Raw genomic sequence first — 24,931 nt, 5'->3', positions numbered from 1 at the left:
CCGTTCCTAAGACCTTGATTCTCAGCACTATCAACATGGCTGATCCATACAGAGTTTTTTCAAATGATCTTTTTGGAAAAAAGCTTTTGTCAGGATGTAAGTGATGCTATAGTAGAAAACGCTCAATTTACATCATAGACAATGCTTAAAAAATTCTAACAAGTCCAATAATAACATCTACCGTACAGGTTTTTAAATATATATATATATATATATATATATATATATATATATATATATATATATATATATATATATACACATACATATATATACCATACATATCATTTTTTTTACAATTTACAATGCTACAACTATTTTCAGAATTTTGATATTGGCTCCAGTTGGCCAAGGCAGGATTTAATTTAGTAATAGCTTACTTTATACCTTACAGTCAATGACTGCTGACTGGAAATCACTTCCGAGGACCTAGATGTGCAAAGATAATCATAGTAATGTACAATCATTTGAGAACATGTGGTCAGTCGACCAAGCTACAGTAACAAACGTTGACTTTCCCATCAACACAGTGCTGGCACATTGTAAAGGGATAGAAGACCTTCTAAGAGAACATAGTAAATACCAATCTAGCACCATATATAAAACTTTAGCTACTGGGAATTGATTTAAACAGGTCTGGAGTCTTTGAAGGCGTTCAATGTCACTGGCTTGGTTTCCAAAACAATCAACTTTTTGAGAGTTTTTACATTATTTTTCTCTTTTGAACTATGGCTTCTCAACAAAAGTCTGGATGAGTCTACAAGGACATTGGCTTCACAAATGTACTTCTATTTCATCGCCTAAGTCTGTGGGATGCTCTGTGAAATCAGATTGTATGTGTAGAGATTTGTACAAGGGAGGCGGTGTTCTTGGCACTTGGCAGTGGTCCGCATGAGGTAGCTGTAGAGCAGTGTTAAATGTTGGCGGATCTTCATCCGATAGGCAAGGATTGTCACGGCCAACCATCGTGTCAGGTTGCTGTTCCATGTCATCTTCTTCGTTGCGTTTTTTCCACCATTTCACTAACTTCTGGCCCTTCTGACGCAAGACCACCCAAAAAGAGTCAATGAAGAATATCTCTACGATCTCAAGCACGCAGACCATAGAACAACTCATCCAAAGGCCCAGTTGACCTCCAAAGTTTGCAAGGAGATTTGGAATCTATACATGGAAAAGAAGGACAGTTAGTACATTCCCTTTTAAAACTGAGAATCTTGCGATTGCTAGTTATATGTCATATTTCCAAAGTAACAGAGCTTGAGAAGAAACAATTGGTGTCTAAGAGGCCCAAAACTTTCTCTACCACTTGAGAATACTCAACTATTAAGAGTGACACAAGTGCATGTGGAACCTGTTATTGATTTTGCATTGAGACCTAAAAGCTTTAAGTTACATCTTTGGCCAAGGGTAAGAGAACAGAGAAGACTTACGCTGGAGGCAGGACTTTCAGCAATGGTTCTGAGGTTTAAGTCTTGGTAGAAAACATCCAGGTTTGCTAGATTGTTCCTAGAATGGGAAGAACAGAAGAGGAATGTTTAGTATGTGAACATTTAGTGCCAAGAACTATCAATTGAATATTATTAAATACTGGTCCTATAGTTGAGCAAAAACTTTTGCAGGATCTTGGCCCAAGTACTTAGATCAGCCTATTAATCAGAGGAGGTGCCAGGTATGCTGACAGGTAGAAGGAATTTTGCAAGGCTATGTTTTGGCGGCCGTGGATTACCAATGTGGCCTTTGGACTAGGGTCCTGCAAATATTTTTGCTCTATTGTAATTTATTTTATATAACTACAAATGGTAATTCTGTGTTTAGGGAATCACTCTGGAGGACCAGCTTTGTTCTACAGCTTACTTATTTGAATGTCCAATGTGTAATACTTCATTTTCCAGGGGTAGGAAAATTGAACGCTTATATCTAGATATTAACAGAGATCGTAGCTGATCATTGGGAGTTAATGTGCCAAATGAAAAGTAAGAAGGTTACACATATCTATTCCTATCACATACATATATTAGGTACTTCGCTGTTTATGTCAATAGTTTTTTTTTTTTCTAGCCTTCTCAATAAAGATGGATTATAAAATTCAACAATTTTGTCTCTGGGCAATTAATTTAATGAGTAATTATTGCAACCACAGCATTAGAACAGTTATTATATATGAATCCAACAATATGACAGCAAATGTTCAATTTCTCTACAGCGCCACCGCAGGGGAAATTACGTTTTTTCAGTATACGTACTCCAAAAAAAAAGATGATCTATTGAACTTAGATTGCATTTTCTGGTTTGTAAGGTACCTGGAACTACTTACTTAGTCAGGTTTTTATTTATTTTTTTCCCCAGTTCCCAGGACAGAACTCGCAGTGTCCACTCCTGATGGAAAAGACAAAAATAATAAAGTAGTGAGAATAGTAAGGGTGATTTGTCTACATTAAGACTCATTTTACTTATTTATAGACAAAGGACCAATTATGCAAATCCTGACTTCCCTAATTATTTTATAGCTGACTGTATTATGGAGCTGTAATAGAAGATGTTCCAAAATTGATATTTCATGAGGAATGCAAAAGTATTTACTAAAACAAATATTTTAGGAGAGTTGACCGGTCTTTTAAGGTAAAATAATGGTGAGTATCTACAGTACATTTAGCTCTCAGAGGAATATCATCGATTCTCAAGGAGCCACGATCGTCTTACCTCGGCACTTAATGAGGGCCACTTAGCCACACTTCTTGTAAATGTCCATTCTTTAAAACTGAAAAGAAAAGAAAAATATATGTGCTGCTTATATCCGCATATAACACACAATTTACAAAAGTCCCACAACAAAATATGGCTTTAGAAGAACAAAAGAGGAACAGTAACTAGAGAAGTACTGGGGGAGGTGAAAGGGATCAAGAAGCAAACTGGCAAGGTCAGATGGAGCCTTGCGATTGTTCTTGATAATTGCTGAGAGTTAAGACACCTCAGAGTCAAAATGTAGTTCCTGATACCAATTTAAACTTATAGCTGATTAAAGGATCCCTGTGAAAACAATTAAAACACTGTGTTGTGCCTCAATGAGATCCTGAGGGGTGGAGCATGACACAAGGAGCCTCTGATTGGTGAATCTCTGTTCCATGTTCCGCCCCTTAGGTTCCAATATATTTATAACATAGTGCACCGTTTTTTCTTAAAATGTTCCTTTAAAAAAACTGAAACTTATGAAAGCTTGTTAGCCACCTCTATGGGAATGGCAGTCAGAGATGTCACTGTGATGAAATAGATAGAACTGAAACACGGCTAACTTTTCCTGTAATCTCACCTGCATGACTCTCGACAAGTATGCTGACATCCCAGATCTTCCTGGACAAACTGTTTATGTAGTTTGAAGTAACAATAAACTGGAAAAACAGTATAAGAATACAAAGATAAATAAATGATCAATAAATCAGTCGGTTTTAGAAAAAGAGAATAATGATTTACAAAAAACTAATATTATATATATTCAGTTTCTAACAGTCTCAGAAATTTAGATTGCTTCATCGTGAGCCTTCTGGTTTACTGTGTAGAAAGACACGCATACCCAGAGTCTCAGAGAGATGTCAGAAATAATTTTAAAAAATACATTAAATGTTAAAAGTGGAACTTACTCCAACTTGGGAATTCATCATAATTGCAGTATTTTGCTCCCTCGGGCAGTGGCTGGTCATAGTGGGCACACCCGCAGGTCTTCACCATCTCTTTTTGGAAACACGAATACAGACAGATCTGCAAAAAGGACGAACAAAGGCAAAGTTAAATCTTGGACACAGACAGTGATGTATATTTTAATACAGTTATATAAATTATGTCTAGTTTTCATCCATATTTTACCTGGAAGGTATACTTCTTGTCATACAGGTTGTCAACAGGGACATCGCTTCCATCGATGGTGCAGTCGCTGTACGGACTGGATAACTTTGAAGAATTTGTCTGGGATAACAATAAAATATCACATTACACTCATTAATTACTCATCGATATTTTCTCCAAATTATTTCTAATCTTCTTGCCTATATAATCCAGAACTTCCTGACAGACCGGACTCACATCACTGACTCATCCTAATTTATGCTAAATTTAAAGTTACTTCCCCTCAGGGGTGTGAGGGGTGAACGACATTGGGTGTGCATTGCCTGGAGATACGGACAGTAATGTCAGGGCTTAGAATTAGACACTGGTCATATCTGTTTCGCTGTTTACTTGCCGTAGAGAGAACGGAAGTTGCTGCATCATGAGGTTGAGGAGACCACAATAAGTGGGGTGAGACAACCCCTTTAAAAAAGGGCATATCTTGGGAAAAGGAATTCCCAGGGGGGAAATATCTCTTATGCCCAACCGATGCCCAGTAACCTTGGAATATTTCAATATCTTTCCGCTATGTCAACCCCCCAAACAACTTTTTTCAGGAGACACCAATGTCGCCGAGGGCAGACCGGGTAACTTTCTGTGCTGTGGGCATAAGTAACAGCATTGTTACCAACATTGATGATGGCAATTTCAGGACGTTTTATCCCCACCCTGGCCAAGAAAAACTCCAGCTAAAGTTGGTGCAAATTTATTCACTGGTCCATTGGCCACATTAGCAGTTTGTGGCCACTTGATGAGAGCCCCGTGAACCATCCCTTACCTGACAGAATCCGCGGCTCCTCTTTTGATTAGCCGGTCTGGGGTGACGTCATCGCACCAGGCCGGCTTATTACAAGAGCCACAGATGACGACAGGGAAGGGGAGGTTCTCGGGGCTCTTATCAAGTGGCCACAAATTACTGATGTGGCCGACAGACTGGGTCCTGTGAACCGATTTGCACCAACTCAGAACTAACCACCTGTGAGCAGAGTTTGTGAAAACCTTTCCCTAATTGTGTGAGATAATACTAAATTTGTCTGAGATATTATGGCAAATTTGGGACTGTTGGCAAGTGTGGCAGAGGACATGCTATTTGGGCATTTGGTCATTCTCCTCCATTTCACTACCATAACTCCTTTCTTGAATTCCATGATGACAAAAAACACTCTATCATTCTTTCATCACTTACCAGTTGCATCCCAATAGAAGTTTCCATCGCCGTCTCGAGTTCTGTCCCCGATTCTTCGATAAATGGAAAGTCGTTTTGATCATGCACTAATATCTTAGCACCGGCTGCGGTGACCAAGAATGGGTTGTATTCCTCTTCATCAATGTAGATGATCAACTTCAGCCCTAAGGACACAGAGTGACAAAAATGTTATTATATATACGGTAAATATATAACAAATTGTAGATACAGTCCAGGCCAAAAGTTTGGAGATCGGCATACATTTTGATTTTAAAAAACTTTCCTGCATCTGTTTTTCAGTCTTTCAGACATATTAGGCAAGAATGCTTTGTAAAAAAAAAAAAAAAAATTTGTCAGTCTCAAAACTTTTGGCCATGAATGTAAGGTAGAAAACATATGCATCAACTGAAGACATCTTACCAGCCTCAGCACCACCCATGGAGGACTCCAACAATGGCTCCTGCTTGGCATCATTGAAGGTGTAGCAGTTGCCATATAGAGAATGGTGGAATAGGGTGAAGTTCCTGCAATGGGAAAGAATATGGTCTTATGGAGACATTGAACATGTATTGACCAAACCGTATCTGATCTGTATGGGGGCCTCCTGACTCTTCCCCAACAGTTGCTGTTGGAGAAAAGAAGGAACATACATGTTGAATTTCAATATTAAAGAAGAGTTATAATGACATCAGAAGAGTCCGGCAGAACCTTTCTCCCCTCGACTTTTTGAAAATACATGCATGCTCGGTCACCCTGAGCATACATGTGTATGGAGGGGTGAGAAGGAACACGGTCATTGAAATGACAGCTATTAAAAGTATATGGACGCCTTTCATTTAAACAAACCAAAGACCCACATCTTGCAGTACGGCTGTATTTCAAGACATTGGATATCATTTGACTATCATGGAAATTTAGGGGTCTCATCCACTTTGGAACTCCCTCCATGTTAGAAGGGTGCTTTTACAATAAGCTGATCACAGAAAGTTCCTCTACTAGAACCCCAGGCGATACGCTGTATTTTTTTTTGTAAATGAAGCATCACACCATGGCTATTCAACTCAACTTTATGAGAGTGTGTAATGCAGCATAGGACCTCCAGAATGTCACCATTGATCCTGAAAAGGGGACTCCCTCTATTTTCTTATAGGGTACCTGGAAATGGGTTTTCCAAATGAGACAAACCCTTAATTTTGTAGTTTTAAACCCAGTAGTATGCATTCCTGGTGCGATCACCCTCTCACATGCTTCATTCTTCAACTTAGATGCCCCTTTACTATACAGTAGAGTTACCCTGGCCCTTATATTAGTATTGCCAGTATGGAAAACGTTCTCCAACCTTAGAGTTCAGCTATGTTCACAGGGAGATAATGGGATCTGCATCGTTCCAAAATCCTACTCAAAAATGCTTAAAAAAAATCTGTTAATTTTTTAAGACAGATCCACTTTGCGGCGTTTTTTTAGCGTCTTTTAAGTTTTTCTTTATGAGGTTTTAAAAAACGTCTAGTAGAAAGCTTTCCACATTAGTCACTGTCCAATCAAAAGCCTGTAAAGCAATGCTCAAGGGGAAAAAACGATTCCGGAACTGTTTGGAAAAAAGAAAAACTCCTCCAAAAACTCCACCCAAGAAGGAGATTTTTCCTGAAGCTTGTGGAATAACTCTGTGTGAACAGAACATAACTTTAGACCTTTATGGACACCAGGAGAAGGCTGTTATCGCCGTAGGCTCATTATAGAACATATTGACATGTCAAAGATGCCTTCACTTCCGTCCGTCCATCAATTATCACGAGTAAGGTTAGATTAATTGGCTCGTGCCTACAGTGAAATCTATATCCGGCATTGTCTACATGACAATACATGGAATTATCTGGAAATTTACATACTGTTGTTATATGAAATATCTTAATGCTGAGCTGGTGAGTGATTAATGTCTGGGCAGACTGCAAAAAAAAGATTATTTTTCCTTTCATCACGGATGCTCTACACTATGTAGATGGTCCATATGATCTTAAAGGGGCTAAAAGCCATCATTAATGGGCTGGAGCTTTCTCAAACTGTCAGATCAATCAGATTGGAGAATGGCTACACAAGGAGCATCTCTCCCTCTGGAGGAACCAGCATCAAATATCAAGGTTAATATAGGACATTCCACCATTCCCAACTACGAATCTTTGGGTTCTTTGCATACATGGAGAAGAACACAAGGAAATAATGTGATCAAGCTGGAGATAGGAGTGTCCATGTGACAGCCCACATGCCCTAAGGAAGTTACGACTGTACTATAACAGTATGATAAACCAGAACTAACCGTGCGTCACATTGTTTGCCATCAAAAAAGCAGTTGATCAGTAGCTCATTGGCGGAGTAACTCATCTTAATCTTCTCGTCCATTGGTATTGTCGCCAGGATGTTCATATAGTGTAGCCGGTACCACTCCTGGATGGCGCTGATGGCAGAACTAAAAGTAAATATGGTGCAGTCGGTGTTGTTTTTGGGGTCGCACTGTTAGAAGAAAAGGTGAAAATGTCAGTAACAATATATCGGAAACCAAGAACCGAAAAATTGACGAAAACTTATCAAGACTAGAATAAGGTGAAACCATTGCCTCTGAGAACCTCGATCTCATTAACTTTATTTATTACCTATATCTATGTTATCAATTATTCTAGGTGATGAACTTCATTCAAAAACTTTGAATTGTCCGTTCACATTTTTAGCACCCCTTTCTGGTTCATACTTTTCTGATTTCTATGCTTTACACCTACCGTTGTACCAAAGGAAAATGAAAATTGCCAAAAAGTGTAAAGATTTCGGTATGGCCTTAATTAGGTTAGGAGACTTTACTACTGATGACTCTTCTTATTAGAAGTCCCCAATATCAGCAGTTACAAATCTGGGTAAGCAATGATAGATGTGCAGAGCTCCTTTAATTAGCTGATCAGTGAAGGTATCTGTTGTCTGATCCCCTCATTTCTAATACAAAGATCAATAAATATCAATAATAAATTAAAGTTCCATGGTACCCTTTAATGCACCATGTGCACAGTCCGTGTAGGATCATATTGACCAGACCCTTAAAGCATTTTATCAGAATTCCTCAAAGTGTCTGTGACTTTACACTTATGGCCTATGAATTATTTGGGATCATAGTATTCTATGGGTGCCGTACTATAGATCTGTATAGTCATTTCAGCCATTAGTCAAATGTCTTGGTAAAAAATAATTCAAAGGCTGTGGACGCGTGGAGTTTTTTGATAGGTTCAAAAACTATGAATTTTTCATGGCAAACTACTTTAGGAAACACTCTTTATTCAGAGGGGGATGGAAGAGGTTTTCTTTTATTGTAGAGCTTCCAAAGGCTATGTGCGCTCAAAGTCTTTTTACTCAGTTTTCAGATCAGAAGCTCAACGTTTTTGAGGAGTTTTGAAATTTGGAGAGTTTCCACTCCAAAAACAGTAAAAAAGAAAGTAAAAGAACCCCTCCTCATATTGACATCAAAATGGGTAGAAATGAAATGGAAGAGTTTTTGAGGAGAATAATGGAAAGGAATTTGCTCCAAAAGACCCTTAAAAAGCTCAATGTGCACATAGCCTTAGGCCGGTGTCATTAATATGTCATTCAAGGTTGGATATGGGTCACTGAAAGGGAACTCAGCAGCCTCGTAGACTTATACAAGTCCATCTTCAGGCCACAAATTTCCTGTGTTTGAAACTGGTCTTAGATAGCGTGAGGGTATGTGTAGAGTTTTTTTTAAGAAGTAGGAACTTCTCCAGATCCTTCTCTAAACACAAACCTCAGTTTCTAGTCCAAAAACTAGAAAAACTCTTGTGTGCATATACTGTAGCCTAAGAAGAAGCCACGAGGGTCTGGGTTACTTACCAACTTGTAGCCCACAATGTTATCAGTAGCGATGTCCGTGTTCCTTTCCACCACTCTGGCGGCCATTCTGCTCCTTTTCCGTGTGGGAATCTCCTCGGCTTCGATCTCGTTGCCATTTACACTTTTCACTTCGAACAACTGAATCTTTTTGAGATAACTATTCTCCTCTTCAGGGACTTCTTGTTGTGTTTCTACATCTCTACGCCGGCGACTTGTAGGTTCTGAATATCCATAGATGTCCTTGAGCGCTTTGATGGTGTCCGCTTCCAAACCGGCCACATAATGTTTGATTGTACTATACCTGCAAAATAAGACAAATATTGCATTCAACTCTAGTGCAATCAGCCTTCGGCAATGTTCTCCAGATGTTGTGAAACTACAGCTCCGAGCACGACCTGTCAACCGCAAGATTCTTCAATATACTGTTGTGTAAGTTATATCCATTACCTGATACCTTACAAAAAAAACCAGTCCGGAGCCATAAACAAACGCTAAAGTGTCTGGATCATCCAAGTGTCCTTATTAATCTACATGTAGACCACTATTGGTCCATTGATTGACATAGAGCTGGAAATTATCATCTAGGCAGAGTGTTGGTATGCATGTCCTTATCAAGAACCTATCGGGATTGGCGCATGCGCAGACCAAGAATTGATTTCTCTGCAAACACATTGCGCATGCACCAGTGCTTAATTTGGTGGAGCCCATGGATTACAACATTCATGTCAATCAACAGGCCAGTGACGGACTTGACATTAATTGACCTGGGCACAAAATGTCCTTCTTTGGTCTGCTGAAAGCCATCATCTAGACAACGTACAAGTATGCATGTCCTAATCCTGAACTTATCATCACTGGCGCATGTCCAGACCAAAAATTGCTTTATCTGCAAACACATTCGCAAGTTTTCAGCTCTCAAACGCAAATACTTGATTTGGTGTTTCTTGGGGATTACACTGTCTGCACCACTCATGTCAATCTACAGGCCAGTGCTGGACTTGTCGTTAATTGATCTTGACACAATATGTCCTTTTCTGGTTTGTTGATTGACGAAGAGCTGAAAATCATCATCTAGGCAAAGTGTTAGTGCACATGTCCTAATCCTGGCGCATGCGCAGACTTAAAATTGATTTCTCAGTAAACACAGTTTCAGCTCTCCACATAAGGGCTGGCTTTGATGTAGCCTGTGGAAGATGCTATTGCACCATTCATGTCAAATTATAGTCCAGTGGCGGACTTGGCACTAATTGACCCGGACAGGATACGTCCTTCTCTTTGTCACAGAGCTGAAAACTGACACATGCAAAAAGTGTTGGCACGCATTTGCTGATCCTAAATTAACCTCCGGAACTGGCGCATCCGCAAATGAATATTGATTGCCGGACACTCTGCGCATGCGCCAGTTTTCAGATCTGTCACACAAGCACTGGATTTTGCGCCGCTTGGTGATGTTGTTGTTTGCATCACTTAACAGGACAGTGGTGAACGCAACATATATTGATCCGTTCACGACATGCCATCATCTAACGTGCTGACTGATGGCGACCTGAACCGTGTCATATAGACTCATGATCCCGTCCAGGTCTTCAGAACCAGCAAATACAGAAACCACAATTGTTTACTATGCAAGTTGCCTCTTCAGAGAAAAAGAGACTTGAACTCTATAGTGCCCCCTTTTGGAAGTAGCGATCCTACAAGTCACAATCGACCCCAATCACAATTGCTTTAGTTTCTCTACGCAATGGACCACACTTTGCACACATGCCATTTTTCATCTCTACTTTGCAAGTTCTAGATTTCACAGAGATCCCCTTTAAGATTCCTCTAAGGTTAAAATTACAAAAAAAAACCACTGTATAGGATTTATGTCTCTAACTTCATATGATCATTGGGTAAAACTCCTCATAGGTTAAAGGACCGAAGAAGTTGTTCCAGGGTATTATGTCATACAATAGCCCGAGGCCATAGAAACATGAACAATGCATTCCTTCTTCTCCTCTATAGCTGCGGATTACATACAGCACTTACAATAATCTGATGTGTTTCTAGCATGTCTGCAAGGAACAGACGGCAACAACTGATGATAAACTGTAAACTCTTATGTGCGCTAGGCTGGGAGCAAAACATAGAGCCACTAGCAGTCATGTAATGTCCAGTATATCTGCTCATGTTATAGCTGGGATGTACAGAGTAACAAGAGAGAAACAAAGCATTAACAGATTAGGGGTCAAAAGTATAAAACTAAACGTGCTCATACTCACAGGTCCATAGCATCCTTGCACATCCTAACTTTTAAAGGGTATATCCACCTCTGTAGCTTATCTAATGATATTAAATTTACTCCAGAGCTGCACTCACTATTCTGCTGGTGCAGTCACTGTGTACATACATTACATTACTGATCCTGAGTTACCTCCTGTATTATACTCCAGAGCTGCACTCACTATTCTGCTGGTGCAGTCACTGTGTACATACATTACATTACTGATCTTGAGTTACATCCTGTATTACACTCCAGAGCTGCACTCACCATTCTGCTGGTGCAGTCACTGTGTACATACATTACTGATCCTGAGTTACATCCTGTATTATACTCCAGAGCTGCACTCACTATTCTGCTGGTGCAGTCACTGTGTACATACATTACATTACTGATCCTGAGTTACATCCTGTATTATACTCCAGAGCTGCGCTCACTATTCTGCTGGTGCAGTCACTGTGTACAGATATTACATTACTGATCCTGAGTTACCTCCTGTGTTATACCCCAGAGCTGCACTCACTATTCTGCTGGTGCAGTCACTGAGTACATACATTACTGATCCTGAGTTACATCCTGTATTATACCCCAGAGCTGCACTCGCTATTCTGCTGGTGCAGTCACTGTGTACATACATTACATTACTGATCCTGAGTTACATACTGTATTACACTCCAGAGCTGCACTCACTATTCTGCTGGTGCAGTCACTGTGCACATACATTACATTACTGATCCTCAGTTACATCCTGTATTATACTCCAGAGCTGCACTCACTATTCTGCTGGTGCAGTCACTGTGTACATACATTGCATTACTGATCCTGAGTTACATCCTGTATTATACCCCAGAGCTGCACTCACTATTCTGCTGGTGCAGTCACTGTGTACATACATTACTGATCCTGAGTTACATCCTGTATTATACCCCAGAGCAGCACTCACTATTCTGCTGGTGCAGTCACTGTGTACATACATTACATTACCGATCCTGAGCTACGTCCTGTATTACACTCCAGAGCTGCACTCACTATTCTGCTGGTGCAGTCACTGTGTACATACATTACATTACTGATCCTGAGTTACATCCTGTATTATACTCCAGAGCTGCACTCACTATTCTGCTGGTGCAGTCACTGTGTACATACATTACATTACTGATCCTAAGTTACATCCTGTATTATACCCCAGAGCAGCAGTCACTATTCTGCTGGTGCAATCACTGTGTACATACATTACATTACCGATCCTGAGCTACATCCTGTATTACACTCCAGAGCTGCACTCACTATTCTGCTGGTGCAGTCACTGTGTACATACATTACATTACTGATCCTGAGTTACATCCTGTATTATGCCCCAGAGCTGCACTCACTATTCTGCTGGTGCAGTCACTGTGTACATACATTACATTACTGATCCTGAGTTACATCCTGTATTATACTCCAGAGCTGCACTCACTATTCTGCTGGTGCAGGCACTGTGTACATACATTACATTACTGATCCTGAGTTACATCCTGTGTTATACTCCAGAGCTGCACTCACTATTCTGCTGGTGCAGTCACTGTGTACATACATTACATTACTGATCCTGAGTTACATCCTGTATTATACCCCAGAGCTGCACTCACTATTCTGCTGGTGCAGTCACTGTGTACATACATTACATTACTGATCCTGAGTTACATCTTGTATTATACTCCAGAGCTGCACTCACTATTCTGCTGGTGCAGGCACTGTGTACATACATTACATTACTGATCCTGAGTTACATCCTGTATTATACCCCAGAGCTGCACTCACTATTCTGCTGCTGCAGTCACTGTGTACATACATTACATTACTGATCCTGAGTTACATCCTGTATTATACTCCAGAGCTGCACTCACTATTCTGCTGGTGCAGTCACTGTGTACATACATTACATTACTGATCCTGAGTTACATCCTGTATTATACCCCAGTGCTGCACTCACTATTCTGCTGGTGCAGTCACTGTGTACATACATTACTGATCCTGAGTTACATCCTGTTTTACACTCCGGAGCTGCGCTCACTATTCTGCTGCTTGCGCCTCTTCCCTGATGTCGATGGGAGTCTAGAATGAAGTCCCCTGCTCTCATAAGTCCCAGAGCAGCTATATTCCTTATCTGCATATTATTCATGTCCTTGTTCACATTGATGCTTTATCCACTTTCAATTACTATGGTGCCAATGCCCGCTTTCGGGCAGGTCTCGAACCAACGTATGTGATGTCTCTGTAATTGCTGAAGTTGCTTCTGGAGAAGTGCGATCAGTAAACGTGTCTGGACACCATGTGAGATCACATATGGTGATGATTCATTGCTTTCACAAGCAAACAATTATACTCCAAAGTCATAATCGCTGCACTAGATAACAATTATTTATTTAAAAGCAGATTATTTTGTTCTTTCTTTTTTTTTTCCTCTATATTTATACTATAAGAATCGTCCAAGTGCATCAGAAGCCAAACATGAGACCAGCCAAGAAGGTAGCCACTGTCTGCAGCCTCGTAAACTCAGCTGACTCCTCCAGCCTTCATTTCCTGAAACAGAAAGTAGCTTTCTACTTCCTCTCTGCCATATTAGCGCATCAAGGACTCATTTTACTGTCACAGGGTCACTAAACATTTCTTTACAGCTTTCTCATAGTGAGAGTGACCATGCCCTCTCTCCTCCTCTCACTGTGCTGATGACGTGTCAAATTAAATGATTTTACCACGAGTAGTCACATTTTTTTAGCCCTGATGATTAAAGGAGTTTGCTCATGATCATTCTTTAAAAGCGCACTGCTCCTCTTCCTCCCGACATCCTGGATGGTGGCAGTGCGCTCCTGAAAAATGTCAGTTTAGACCGGCGGCATGGCTGCACTGCAAGTCCGAACTGTGTAATCCGGGCAGTTTTAGAGCGCCGCTTGCACCACTCCTTACCTAGGTAATCTGCTACTCAAACTTCAACGGTGGCGGGTAACCTAGGCAACAAGCAGTAAACTATAGAATTAAAAATCCCTTCGATTTTGAGAGCAGAGACAAGATTTTTACAAAAGGTAAAATTGCAATGTTTTTTTTTTTATAAAAAGTTTGCAATTTTAACCATTTAAGAATTTGAGATAACCCCCTTTAATTTTGTTTTAATTCAGTTGCAAGAAAAATAGAGAGCTCAGAAAAAAATACTAATATAAGGGATTTGGGGTGCGAATATATCTAGGGTTTAGTCTGACATCTGATATTAATAATTGGGGTCAAAATATATCTAGCAGTGCCCAAAGGTCTAAAAGGTGACTCCCAATTTGCATCTACCCACCACGCTCGTTTCGCACCAGGTTGGCATCCGGGGTGCAGACATAGCTGATTAGTTGTCCTCCGCCTACGAGTGCTGGCCTTCTATGTGCACATGTTTATGTAACAGACCATAAAACCGGCTCACTTGTGTTTCTTAAGTGTCCAGTTGAAGAATGTGTTACATTGTTTGGAAAGGATAAACATATATTTCACATCCATGAAGTTCACTCCGAAGGCCAGGACCGGTGGGGTCAGGCTCAGATCCTTCGAGCAAAAGGAAGAAAAAAAGAAGAAAGGATGCTGGACAGTGGCGTAACTCGAAGCCTCCAATGCCAAAATCTACAAGAAATCCACCAATTATCATGGATTCTTACCATATCGGTCAAGGAGACCTTTAGGTTCGCCCTAGTCCCTACATTCCGAGAGCGACTGCAGCCTCTGCATCCACCATAGTTTCACCTGATTCCAAATCTATAGATGGCTGTGCATAGTGGCAAGGTTCCCCTAATCCGGTGGCTACTTAGTACTAAGGAGAAAACGGCCAGGACAAGTTCACCCTCCAAATGTAGTAGTGGGCAAACTGGGCTCTCTACAAGGGCTCCATAAAAAAAGGGGAGCAAAAACATGACAGTAAGCGCTCACACATTGCATTTTTGCCAAGATTTTTACAAGTTTTACAGTCCCAGAAAAGTGAATGAAATATCTGACATCCCAATGCACATGCTGATTCTTTCTGCCTTAGAAATTTGAACCTTCAACATGTTTTTTCAGATCTGCAGTTTGTCTTATCTTTCAGCACTTTTGCTGCATATTTCGCCCATTCAAATTTAAGGGAATAAAAATGAAATTAAAAACTCATTAAAACTGCATGCAAAAATGCAAGAAAATGTTGGAAAAAGACTGACTTTTGCAGCAAAAAAATATGCTGCAAATGCTAAACATGTGCACAAATCCTAGTGGGTTTCTTAAGATCAATCTGATGATTGATAGCTTGGCATGCTTGCATGATGATTGACAGTTTGGCATGCTTGTATGATGATTGACAGCCTGGCATGCTTGCATGATGATTGACAGCTTGGCATGCTTGTATGATGATTGACAGCCTGGCATGCTTGCATGATGATTGATAGCTTGGCATGCCTGCATGATTGACAGTTTGGCATGCTTGTATGATGATTGACAGCATAGCATGCTTGAATGATGATTACTAGCTTTGCATGCTTGCATGATGATTGACAGCTTGGCATGCTTGCATGATGACTGACAGCATAGCATGCTTGCATGATGATTGACAGCATAGCATGTTTGCATGATGATTGACAGCTTTGCATGCTTGCATGATGATTGACAGCTTGGCATGCTTGCATGATGATTGACAGCTTGGCATACTGCATGGTGATTGACAGGTTGGCATGCTTGTATGATGATTGACAGCTTGGCATGCTTGCACTGCTGGTGGGAAATGTGGGAGCACAGGGGGATTATAGCTGATCGGATCCAGCAAACCAGACAGCAAAACTATAGAGTCACAAACCCTTCTGTCCTTGAGGGCAGTGAGGATTTACATTAATAACTAAATTGTAAAGTTTGTGCTTTTACAGGGACATAAAAAAATTAAAAACCCTATAAGAACTCCTGACAATCCCACTATGGCGGGAGCAGTCGGGCGCAGATACTCAGGACTTTGCTGGAGTTTGGGATCTTGCCCACGCTCACATCCTTGTGACCTTACTCAGCCGAAATCACCTCCTTCTGTTCATGTCACTGTTGTAAGCTCGGCAGTACAGAGAATACAGAATTAATGTGAATTTATGTTCCAGATCTGAAAAATCCCCAAATCCACGTACAGGATAAATAGTGTATTATCATGGGTGACAGCTCGCACCACCCTACATATAAAACTGCACCTTCTGCATAAAATGACTGCTTGCTGTAAGTAAGCATGTAACAATTACCATATGTATAATCTAATAAATAGGACAATACATATATATATATATATATAGTGTCTTGAGCCAAAAGTAGTCACTTAAACACTTAAATGGGTTGTCCAAATTGAATGTTCCCTTCTTTTTAGAAAGATTGCCTGAAAAGAAGCTAATCACAAGGTGTCATACTGCGGAGACCCCACAAGTGATTCACTGTAATCAGCTACAAAAACTATTAGAAAGTGTTATCCTCTACTGCAGCGCCCCTGCAGGGGAAATGCAGTACTACAGATTTCTACTTAGGATCTATGGATTGTTTGTATAATACACTGACACACCATGTCCTCCAGAGTGAGACATGCCTCTTGTAGTCACTCTCGGTTCTGGGTAACAAATAGGAAGAATAAACGGAAGACCCCTTTAAGGTTTTCAAAGAAGTATATTTATCATTAAAGACTGTTTTCTCTAGAAAATGCCATTTTAATGTCTTAGGCAGAGTGACAGCCAAATCGGCTTTACACCGAGGGCTCCATCAAACAGCTCCTCATATCTTAGCTTCCTGGACTATTGTAAGGGTGCAACAAAGGGTCCACTTATCACAGAAGCAAACCATGTAGTGGTCATGGGTCCCTTGCAACAAACCCTGAAGGCTTTTTTTGCATGGGGTCCTCACTCCTATGTATGCCACTGATTGGGCCATTAGGTCAACAATAGTCGCCACTAAATTTTCAAGATTATCACTACTAGTAGAAACTATTTTTTATTTAACTATTCCAAAGACATTGCAAAGGTATACATTTTTGTAACATTTTATTACCTTGTTTTGTGTCGTTTTCTCCTTTAGAAGCTGCTTTCAACCGCTGCTCATCAAAGATCTATACACTATAGCCAAACAGCTTGTGTGTGGGAATTTGCCTCTTAGTAGTTTGGTTAGGAGCAGAAGAGATGATGAAACAGAGTCATTCCTTTACTCTGTTAATTGGAATATAGTGGACAGATTTTTTCTGATAGGCAGTTAAAAGAAGCTTCTAAAGGATCATGAAGTGAGCAATGACACAACATAGTGTTTGGAGAGAGGAAAGAAGAATAAGGCGATGATGTATATTATAAATATTCATTACTTTCCAAACCCTGGAAGATAATTAAATGATAAAAAAGCTTAGCTACTCTTTAAAATCTGCCCACCCCTAGAGTGAAGGTGACCCCAATTTTCTTACTTGTATGGGTTCATGTTGCAGATGGTGACGGCTGGAAATGTCAATTTCTGGAAGTTCGCAGTGATGGACACACTCACGGTGTAATAGGACATAAGCAATAAGGAGCACTGCCAAAAAATCAGAGCCACCGCGATCAAGGTGAGGACAATCCAGATCCATCTCCGTAGGCGACCCTTGGACACTACTATCCTCCGGCAGCCGTGAGTGTTGGTGGTCAGGCAGTACCATTGCATCAACTCATACAAAGTTGGAGCTTGGGGACCCGTCACAGGTAGGGTCTTCTTCAACTTCTGGGTAAGTTTCTTCTTAGGGCCGTTAGACATGATGAATCTGGAACATGCAAGACACAAGATACTTCAATAGAGTGCAGAGCCGTGCAAAGAGAACCCTTCTGGGCAGGCAGGACTCCTAATATACGAGACCTGGCAGATCTTAGTTTCACTTGTATAAAGTACACACTTAGACACACGTAGATCCCTTTCAATCATCAAGTCTGGCAGCAATGATGACTGATGAAACAGAGCAAAATGTACCAGTGGGTCAATAAATAATAGAGGGATGTTATCTTACATAGGACTGCAGGTAAAAAAAGAGGATGAATCATTACAAACTTCCAGCGTTTAGGACTTTTCACATAGAACAGTATTGTCCTTATATTCTTGCTCGATACAAACAGCCGTCTAATTGTAAGCAGATCTGATGTTAGATAGTTCCCTGTGTCCGAGGAACGTTCCGCATTGTGAATTACGGAAGGAGATGCCGGATAATATGATGTAAAGGGCGAGACGATAGTCCAATAAAATGGTAGAACAATCTGTATTGTGCAAAGGTTTGTATAGATTCCCAATAAAAAGGTGAAAAAAAAGTACAATTCTATCTAATAAGATCAGAAAATCATTCAATCCAATCTGATGAAAGCAAACGCACGAGGCTCAGTCCTAGAAGTCAGGAGCTCCGGTCTATGCCTGGTTTAGGATTTACCGTAAGTCTGATATACCTGCTATCATCTATCTATCTATCTATCTATCTATCTATCTATCTATCTATCTATTATCTGTCTATTATCTGTCTATTATATATCTGTCATCTATCTATCTATTATCTATCTTTCTATTATCTATCTATTATCTATTATATCTATTATCTAGCTATCCTATCTATCTATCCTTCCATGTATGTATTTATTATCTATCTAGCTATCTATTATCTATCTTTCTATTATCTATCTTTCAATCTATATATTATCTATCTATAATCTATTATCTATCTATTATCTATCCATCTATTATCCATCTATCTATCTATCTATCATCTATCTATTATATCTATTATCTAGCTATCCTTCTATCTATCTATACTTCCATGTATCTATTATCTATCGATTATCTATCTATCTACTATCTATTATTTATCTATCTATACTTCCATGTATCTATTTATTATCTAGCGATTATCTAGCTATATATCTATTTTATCCATCCATTTATCCATTCACTAGTTGCACATTAATTCCTTGCACCACATAATAAAGCAACTAGCAGTAGAACCCCCCAGTATCCGTAGACAAGGGTCCTGTAAGCTGAGGTTTGCGGAGCTGTATGACAGTCCTCACAATGGAGATCCCGGCATTGATAAAGGAAACTACAGAATAAATTGACAATCGATTTTGCTGACCATGAAGCACAAGGGGCCACCAATGTGGATGCCTCGCCGAATAGCATCACATATCCCAGCTTCCTAAACCTCATCCCGCACAGGCAAAATTGCAACATAAAAAACTAAGCTAAGTGCATAAGTTACATAAAGAATAAACCTACAGAAAATATGTAATAAATCACAAATCCTTAGACCTCCAATATTAGGGTACAGAGGAGGGGGGATATGTTGCGGCCACCCAGCCGATAGACAGTCCTCACCTGGAGGGATCTGGATGCTGACTGTGAGCAGGACCTCTATCTCACCCTCTGCTCTCATAAAGATCCTGCCGCTCTGAACTGAATGTTCTTGTCTATACACCTGGCCGGGTCTGGTCTGAAGCAGAAAAGACTAGATCCCCTGACAGGTAGAGCCAGTCTGGCCGATGGGAGTTATACAGATGTGAACTCCATAAAGTCACCTGAGCTATTCATATCCCGGTAGCATGAGACGCCGGATTCCAGGGCGGTGATGAGATGCGGCAGGAGGGAACATTGGGGAGGACCTGTGATGTCCTCACTATTCTCCTGGGGGCAATCATTATAGGACGAGCGTGTGCAGCACATGTGCCACAGACACAGCCATCATGAGACTGGTGAACGGGATCACAGCCAGGGGCCACGTCACACCACGTCCACTGGTGCCGCTGCGCAGGGGTCCGAGAGGTTAGGGGACCACTGTGATCCTAAGGGCAGGGTCCTTCGATTGCACAGAAGATAATACACTTTATAGATCACAATAACTGGGAAATAACACAGGCTTTACAAGGAACTATAAGAGGAGGCCCAGATACAGCTCTTGTAAAGGGGACCTCCATCACTGATCTATCCAAGAACACAAGTATATGCATTTTATCCACAAAGTATTCAGTATACAGGACAGATAGATAGATAGATAGATAGATAGATAGATAGATAGATAGATAGATAGATAGATAGATAGATAGATAGATAGATAGATAGAGAGATAGAAAGAAATCAGGATATGAAGCTCCAATCCAAAAACTATGTGCAAAAATATAAAAAGCATTGTTTGAGCTCTTGGCACTAGGACCTTCCCACTGCCGGGGACTAAAACATTACTGTGCATAAAGGGAATAAACCACTAGATTTTTACATTATTTTGCAGTGCTGCCTTATTTCCTTGGTTGTGGCCTGGCTGTAGTCCGGGGTCTCGGTATTAGTGGTATACAGTGTATACATGATCTGTATAATCCGGGGTCTCAGTATTTGTGGTATATAGTATATACATGATCTGTATAGTCCGGGATGTCAGTATTTGTGGTATATAGTATATACATGATCTGTATAATCCGGGGTCTCTGTATTTGTGGTATATAGTATATACATGATCTGTATAGTCCGGGGTCACGGTATTAGTGGTATACAGTGTATACATGATCTGTATAATCCGGGGTCTCGGTATTAGTGGTATATAGTGTATACATGATCTGTATAATCCGGGGTCTCAGTATTAGTGGTATATAGTATATACATGATCTGTATAATCCGGGGTCTCGGTATTAGTGGTATATAGTATATACATGATCTGTATAATCCGGGGTCTCGGTATTAGTGGAATATAGTGTATACATGATCTGTATAATCCGGGGTCTCGGTATTTGTGGTATATAGTATATACATGATCTGTATAATCCGGGGTCTCGGTATTAGTGGTATATAGTGTATACATGATCTGTATAATCCGGGGTCTCTGTATTTGTGGTATATAGTATATACATGATCTGTATAATCCGGGGTCTCTGTAGGTCTCTGTATTTGTGGTATATAGTATATACATGATCTGCATAATCCGGGGTCTCTGCATTTGTGGTATATAGTATATACATGATCTGTATAATCCGGGGTCTCATTATTAGTGGTATATAGTGTATACATGATCTGTATAATCCGGGGTCTCGGTATTAGTGGTATATAGTATATACATGATCTGTATAATCCGGGGTCTCAGTATTAGTGGTATATAGTATATACATGATCTGTATAATCCGGGGTCTCGGTATTAGTGGTATATAGTGTATACATGATCTGTATAATCCGGGGTCTCTGTATTTGTGGTATATAGTGTATACATGATCTGTATAATCTGGGGTCTCGGTATTAGTGGTATATAGTGTATACATGATCTGTATAATCCGAGGTCTCAGTATTAGTGGTATATAGTGTATACATGATCTGTATAATCCGGGGTCTCGGTATTAGTGGTATATAGTATATATATGATCTGTATAATCCAAGGTCTCGGTATTAGTGGTATATAGTGTATACATGATCTGTATAATCCGGGGTCTCTGTATTTGTGGTATATAGTATATACATGATCTGTATAATCCGGGGTCTCATTATTAGTGGTATATAGTGTATACATGATCTGTATAATCCGGGGTCTCGGTATTAGTGGTATATAGTGTATACATGATCTGTATAATCCGAGGTCTCAGTATTAGTGGTATATAGTGTATACATGATCTGTATAATCCGGGGTCTCGGTATTAGTGGTATATAGTATATATATGATCTGTATAATCCAAGGTCTCGGTATTAGTGGTATATAGTATATACATGATCTGTATAGTCCGGGATGTCAGTATTTGTGGTATATAGTATATACATGATCTGTATAGTCCGGGATGTCAGTATTTGTGGTATATAGTATATACATGATCTGTATAATCCGGGGTCTCGGTATTAGTGGTATATAGTGTATACATGATCTGTATAATCCGGGGTCTCGGTATTAGTGGTATATAGTGTATAAATGATCTGTATAATCCGGGGTCTCGGTATTAGTGGTATATAGTAACATACATGATCTGTATAATCCGGGGTCTCGGTATTAGTGGTATATAGTGTATACATGATCTGTATAATCCGGGGTCTCGGTATTAGTGGTATATAGTATATACATGATCTGTATAGTCCGGGATGCCAGTATTTGTGGTATATAGTGTATACATGATCTGTATAATCCGGGGTCTCGGTATTATTGGTATATAGTATATACATGATCTGTATAATCCGGGGTCTCAGTATTAGTGGTATACAGTGTATACATGATCTGTATAATCCGGGGTCTCGGTATTAGTGGTATATAGTATATACATGATCTGTATAGTCCGGGATGCCAGTATTTGTGGTATACAGTGTATACATGATCTGTATAATCCGGGGTCTCAGTATTAGTGGTATACAGTGTATACATGATCTGTATAATCCGGGGTCTCGGTATTAGTGGTATATAGTATATACATGATCTGTATAATCTGGGGTCTCAGTATTAGTGGTATATAGTATATACATGATCTGTATAATCTGGGGTCTCTGTATTAGTGGTATACAGTATATACATGATCTGTATAATCCGGGGTCTCGGTACTAGTGGTATATAGTATATACATGATCTGTATAATCCGGGGTCTCGGTATTATTGGTATATAGTATATACATAATCTGTATAATCCGGGGTCTCAGTATTAGTGGTATACAGTGTATACATGATCTGTATAATCCGGGGTCTCGGTATTAGTGGTATATAGTATATACATCATCTGTATAGTCCGGGATGCCAGTATTTGTGGTATATAGTATATACATAATCTGTATAATCCGGGGTCTCGGTATTAGTGGTATATAGTGTATACATGATCTGTATAATCCGTGGTCTCGGTATTAGTGGTATATAGTATATACATGATCTGTATAATCTGGGGTCTCGGTATTATTGGTATATAGTATATACATGATCTGTATAATCTGGGGTCTCGGTATTAGTGGTATATAGTATATACATGAACTGTATAGTCCGGGGTCTCTGTATTAGTGGTATATAGTATATGCATGATCTGTATAATCCGGGGTCTCTGTATTAGTGGTATATAGTGTATACATGATCTGTATAATCTGGGGTCTCTGTATTAGTGGTATATAGTATATGCATGATCTGTATAATCTGGAGTCTCGGTATTAGTGGTATATAGTATATGCAAGATCTGTATAATCCGGGGTCTCGGTATTATTGGTATATAGTATATACATGATCTGTATAATCCGGGGTCTCGGTAGTAGTGGTATATAGTAAATACATGATCTGTATAATCCGGGGTCTCACTATTAGTGGTATATAGTATATACATGATCTGTATAATCCGGGGTCTCGGTAGTAGAGGTACATAGTGTATACATGATGTATCTCACCTGTATAGTCCGGGGGTCTCGGTATTAGTGGAAGGCACTGGTGATGTGAAGTTGCACAGGGAAGATGTCGCTGCCTGGATAATTTAGTCCTTCAGTGCTGGGGGTTTTCCATGTGCAGGCGCAGGCTGCGCATCGCTGGCTTCTTCCTCGGCAGCTCCAGGTACTAGTACTGCCTCCCTGCTGACTCCATCTCTGGGATCACTGCCTCTTGTATCCCTCAGTACAGGATCTCCCACATCACTCAGACACAAGAGCTGATGGCAGCCCTGTAGCGCCTCCTAATGAGAGAAATATGGAATTGACATTTTTCTTTTTAGTGGTGGAAAATCTGCTTCATTGGAAAACTAAGGACACCGAGAGAGAAGAGACGACAGCGTCAACAAAAAAGAAATGGTTAATCTCTCAGAACGAGGATCGACGTGTCTCTCTGCCATCAATGGCCCTATAATATACAGCAAGTGCTCCGAGGTCTCCCCTATTATGGGGTCCCCATCAGCCTTGGCAATCCATGAGTTCCTTACAGGGATAATCCAGAATAATAAAAAGTAGAACTATTTTACCGTCACTAACAAAATTACTATATATACATACATATTCGGGGGATACTTAATATGTGCATGTTTTTCCCAATTATCACCTTGGAGCCACATCAAGTTTTATTTTTTTTCCCCCCAAATACAATAACTTTTTTTCACCATAGACTCAACTGTATGGGGCTTATTTTTTACTGAATAAACTGTGTTTTTTTAACCCCTTCAAGACCCAGCCTATTTTGACCTTAAAGACCTTGCCGTTTTTTGCAATTCTGACCAGTGTCCCTTTATGAGGTAATAACTCAGGAACGCTTCAACGGATCCTAGCGGTTCTGAGATTGTTTTTTCGTGACATATTGGGCTTCATGTTAGTGGTAAATTTAGGTCAATAAATTCTGCATTTATTTGTGATAAACACGGAAATTTGGCGAAAATTTTGAAAATTTCGCAATTTTCACATTTTGAATTTTTATTCTGTTAAACCAGAGAGATATGTGACACAAAATAGTTAATAAATAACATTTCCCACATGTTTACTTTACATCAGCACAATTTTGGAAACAAAATTTTTTTTTGTTAGGAAGTTATAAGGGTTAAAATTCGACCAGCGATTTGTCATTTTTACAACGAAATTTACAAAACCATTTTTTTTAGGGACCACCTCACATTTGAAGTCAGTTTGAGGGGTCTATTTGGCTGAAAACACCCAAAAGTGACACCATTCTAAAAACTGCACCCCTCAAGGTACTCATAACCACATTCAAGAAGTTTATTAACCCTTCAGGTGCTTCACAGCAGCAGAAGCAACATGGAAGGAAAAAATGAACATTTAACTTTTTA

The 24,931-nt window shown here is 39.9% G+C and overlaps 1 protein-coding gene across 3 annotated transcripts; it reads right to left on the bottom strand.

Moving 5' to 3' along the window:
- Positions 1-633: 633 nt before the first annotated feature.
- On the bottom strand, positions 634-23,702 carry SCNN1G (sodium channel epithelial 1 subunit gamma). Of its 3 annotated transcripts, none has more exons than XM_069734352.1 (13): positions 23,559-23,702; positions 17,650-17,979; positions 8,945-9,245; positions 7,374-7,567; positions 5,483-5,586; positions 5,063-5,226; positions 3,859-3,957; positions 3,636-3,753; positions 3,308-3,386; positions 2,701-2,758; positions 2,315-2,376; positions 1,431-1,506; positions 634-1,161 (listed from the first exon to the last, which is right to left on the bottom strand). In XM_069734352.1, the coding sequence occupies exons 2-13, from the start codon at positions 17,970-17,972 to the stop codon at positions 775-777; spliced, it is 1,965 nt and encodes a 654-aa protein (XP_069590453.1). In that variant the 5' UTR covers positions 17,973-17,979; positions 23,559-23,702; the 3' UTR covers positions 634-774. The 3 variants fall into 3 exon arrangements, with proteins under 3 accessions (XP_069590453.1, XP_069590452.1, XP_069590455.1); XM_069734351.1 differs by lacking the exon at positions 23,559-23,702 and adding an exon at positions 19,566-19,704; XM_069734354.1 differs by lacking the exon at positions 23,559-23,702 and adding an exon at positions 19,467-19,580.
- Positions 23,703-24,931: the final 1,229 nt, after the last annotated feature.

This window comes from Ranitomeya imitator, chromosome 7, assembly GCF_032444005.1.
Source record: "Ranitomeya imitator isolate aRanImi1 chromosome 7, aRanImi1.pri, whole genome shotgun sequence".
NCBI lineage: Eukaryota > Metazoa > Chordata > Amphibia > Anura > Dendrobatidae > Ranitomeya > Ranitomeya imitator.
The sequence above is the reverse complement of the archived record's forward strand: the minus strand, read 5'-3'. Positions and strand labels throughout refer to the sequence as shown.